Raw genomic sequence first — 4,216 nt, forward strand, 5'->3', positions numbered from 1 at the left:
GTGTCTTGGAATGGTCAACCAAAAGAAGCAAGAAATAATGGTAAATGGGAACCTGGAATGCACAAAACCCAAGAAGAGCAGGAGGAGCTGCCGACTTACTTTCCTAAGGGCAGGTTTCCATAAGCAGAGTAAGAAATGAATATGAAGACAAAGCCATGTAAGTGGGTAAAAGAGAGAAGCAAGATCCTAAGCAACAATATGAAGGCACCAAAGATTTTTTTACCAATATCAATGTTATTATACTTATGTGTGTGTTTATACATATGTGAATAAGTATCCCTTTACACAAATATGTGCCCATATGTTATAAATTCCTTTTGCATAGTATTTGGCTGCTAGTTACAAATGTTACTAATCACATAGTACATATGTCCTGATGTTTCTTAATAGGTGCGCCCTCAAACACCAGCTTACTGCCTAAATTTCCCATGAGTTTATGGGCTTTTTAAGGTTGATTTTTCTTTAAATTTTCCCTCCCCCGCCCCTCTCTTCCTACCTTTTCGTCCTAGGGATGCTATCAATAATTTGTCAAATTTCTATTGGGAAGTTTTCCTTCTCCAGTTTTCCATATCACTTTTATTGGCACATAAAAAAATATTTACTGAGATATAATCAACATAAAACTTACCATTTTAATTGTACAGCTCAAATGTTTTAAGTGCATTTATGGAGTTATGCAAGCTTCATCATAAATGTTAGAATATTTTCATCACCCAAAAAGAAAATTCATATTAGGAGTCACTCCCCATTCCACCCATAGCCCTAGGCAACAACCCTTCCACTTCCTGTGTCTATCAATTTGTCTTGTCTGGAAATTTTCGTAATATGTACAATTATTTCGTAAATTCAATTGTACAATATGTCCTTTGTGTTTGGTTCCTTTCTCATGGCATAATGGTTTTGAGTTTACATATTGTAGCATGTCCCAATATGCCATTCCTTCTTCTTGCTAAACTGTATCTTATTGTATCCATAGTACTTTTGAAAAACTATTGTATGTAATTCAAAATCAAGGGAAATATCATTATATGTCACAGTATAGTTTTTGTTAAAATTAGCAATCTTTCATTTTTTAAATCATTCATGCCAACAGTAAAACATGTACACATATCACAATGTAAATATTTATTAATAAAATACGGTTCTATAATCATAGTTACATATACATTAGGAAATACCTACAAATATAATTCTAAATAGAATTATTTAAACCATACTGCAGTGTAAAAAGGGGAAATACTCATGCAAGCAATATTATGACTAGTTAACTGCCTAAATAAAGTAACATCAATTGATAGATGCTGATTAATAATATCCTAATCAGTTTAAAGTGAGGAAGACACACCTCTTATATTTCTTACCACTTGTGAGAAGAAAAAGTCATTGCAAAAATAAAAGTCTGAACTGAAATTCCTTTATTTTTCTCATCTGTCAAAAGAGTATATCATACTCTATGGTTTTTTTAAATGTTTTATTTATTTTTTAGAGAGAGATAGAGATAGCATGAGCAGAGAAGGGTCAGAAAGAGAGGGAGACACAGAATCCGAAGCAGGCTCCAGGCTCTGAGCTGTCAGCACAGAGCCCAACGCGTGGCTTGAACCCACGAACCATGAGATCATGACCTGAGCCGAAGTCGGACACTTAACCGACTGAGCCACCCAGGTGGCCCTCATACTCTATGTTCTATATGATCAATTTCAACTCTAGCATGCTTTGATTTTATTAGCTGAGATATTCAAAATGTTTCATATATGACATATTTGTGGGAGAGATTTCATCTGGCTATCATTCTGAGATCTAAGGAAAAAGGGGGTTATGGATACATGGTGATCAAATATACCTGGGTTGGTATTAATTAAGATTTAAGAACAAAGTTTACAGCAGATTCAGGATGGGCACCCACCCAAGAGTGTAACTAGGGCAATAACTTTAAGTTAGGAGAATGTAGGAATCTTATTTGAGACCCTAAACCATTTTGGAATAAAGGTGCACAAGGACACCAAAGCAGAACAAATAAGAAACACATTTAGAAAAGGAGGAATAGAACCTGGGAGTCTACAGGAACCAAAAGAAAGAAGCACTTGCAAAAGTACTTTTGTCTGTGGGAATGAGAAGAAGTAGAAATTAATGTAAACATTACAGACCGTGCACCACCACTAACAAAAGAAAACCCAACAAACCTGACAAATTTAATAATGATTAAGTTTTGTTTTAATCAGGAAATTTCAACTATACCTCAAGCAAAGTAGATCAGAGTTCTAGAAAAGCACAATTATATAGAAGCAGCACATGGTTAAATGGGAATGAGAGTGTGGTTAAAAGAACAATTTATTTTGGGGGAAATCAAGAAATGAAGGGTAGAAAGGCCAACTCAAAACATAAGACAATTATAGACACACATTGTTTTCAGCGAGGCAATTGCTGGAAGTGGTAAATGTTTTTATCTGAGAAGAGCTATGGAGTAGATAAAAAGGTGGTTATAACAGATCATACTTTGTTCTTTGTTATTCTGCAAACCAAAGCGAGATGGAGAGGGGGAACAGCACAGTAGTGACAGAATTCATCCTCCTTGGTCTGACCCAGTCTCGACATGTTCAACTCCTGGTCTTTGTGCTAGTCTTAGTTTTCTACCTCATCATCCTTCCTGGAAATTTCCTCATCATCTTCACCATCAAATCAGACCCTGGCCTCACAGCCCCCCTCTACTTCTTTCTGGGCAATTTGGCTTTCCTGGATGCATCTTACTCCTTCATTGTGGCTCCCAGGATGCTGGTGGACTTCCTCTCAGAGAAGAAAATAATCTCCTACAGAGGATGCATCACTCAGCTTTTTTTCTTGCACTGTCTTGGTGTAGGGGAGATGTTCCTTCTTGTTGTAATGGCCTTTGACCGCTATATCGCCATTTGTCATCCTTTACGCTATTCCACTGTCATGAACCCTAGAGTCTGCTATGCTTTGCTGTTGGCTCTGTGGCTTGGGGGCTTTACTCATTCCATTGTACAAGTAGCCCTCATCCTCCACTTGCCCTTCTGTGGCCCAAACCAGCTGGATAACTTCTTCTGTGATGTGCCACAGGTCATCAAGCTGGCCTGCACAGACACCTTCGTGGTGGAGCTCCTGATGGTCTCCAACAGTGGCCTGCTTACCCTGCTGTGCTTCCTGGGGCTTCTGGCCTCTTATGCTGTCATCCTCTGTCGTGTGAAGGGACACACCTCTGAAGGCAAGAACAAGGCTCTTTCCACATGTACCACACACATTATCATTGTGTTCCTCATGTTTGGACCTGCTATCTTCATCTACACTCGCCCCTTCAGAGCCTTCCCAGCTGACAAAGTGGTTTCTCTCTTTCACACAGTGATCTTTCCTTTGATGAACCCTGTGATTTATACTTTTCGCAACCAGGAAGTGAAAGCTTCCATGAGGAGGTTAGTGAGTTATCACATGGTTTGCTGAACGGAATAGAAGAACGAGATAAGCAACAAGAAGAAAATCCTGTTGGAATTAATTAAATCACTTATTCATTAATGCACAAGGACACCATTGCATTTTAGAGAATATTACATTTATTAAAGTACTTGTGATTTTCTAGGTATGTGATTAAGGCAGTTCAGAGTCCAGGTCTCTTGGGGTGATATTCAAGTAGATAAAAACAGACTGAGATATTAAATTGAAAATGACCTCTAGGCACTTGTTGGGATGAGCACTGGGTGTTGTATGTAAGCGATGGACCATGCTAATCTATTCCCCAAACCAAGAGCACCTTGTACACACTGTATGTTAGCCAATCTGACAATAAATTAATTTAAAAAAAAGAAAATGACCTCTAATTTCCAAAAGAATTAGCTCTCTGAAGCAAATAAAAAATACTGTTATGACAGAATTTGACTAGAGATGGGAGTAATTTTGCCTATGGTAGTTAAGCAAGGTCTTGTTGAGTGGTGGTTAGCTGTTATCCAGATGAAACATCCACACAATATCCTGGGGACAGAAAATTCTAGGAAAAGAGGATGACTAGGACAGGGCACAAAGATCTTATAAATTGTTACATTGGAAGACCATGAAGATGAATACAGTAGCTTGTCAAATAAGTTATGTATTCTTATATGTAAATAAGAATGTGCTGAAAACTGTACAAAAAATAGTATATTTTCTTATTTATATATGATATATATTATATATATAAAAGGATGACAATAATGAAAAATGAAAGACATGT

At 37.4% G+C, this 4,216-nt stretch overlaps 1 protein-coding gene across 1 annotated transcript; it reads left to right on the plus strand.

Moving 5' to 3' along the window:
• The first annotated feature begins 2,526 nt into the window (after nt 1-2,526).
• On the plus strand, nt 2,527-3,453 carry LOC144243909 (olfactory receptor 4N5-like). Its single transcript, XM_077779050.1, has one exon. It carries the CDS (start codon nt 2,527-2,529, stop codon nt 3,451-3,453), a length of 927 nt encoding a protein of 308 aa, XP_077635176.1.
• Nucleotides 3,454-4,216: the final 763 nt, after the last annotated feature.

Source organism: Crocuta crocuta, unplaced genomic scaffold, assembly GCF_008692635.1.
Source record: "Crocuta crocuta isolate KB4526 unplaced genomic scaffold, BGI_CrCroc_1.0 scaffold480, whole genome shotgun sequence".
Lineage (NCBI taxonomy): Eukaryota > Metazoa > Chordata > Mammalia > Carnivora > Hyaenidae > Crocuta > Crocuta crocuta.

What these genes read in the sequence shown, in the direction of transcription:
- LOC144243909 (XM_077779050.1), top strand. Translation starts at nt 2,527, where the DNA reads ATGGAGAGGGGGAACAGCACAGTAGTGACAGAATTCATCCTCCTTGGT.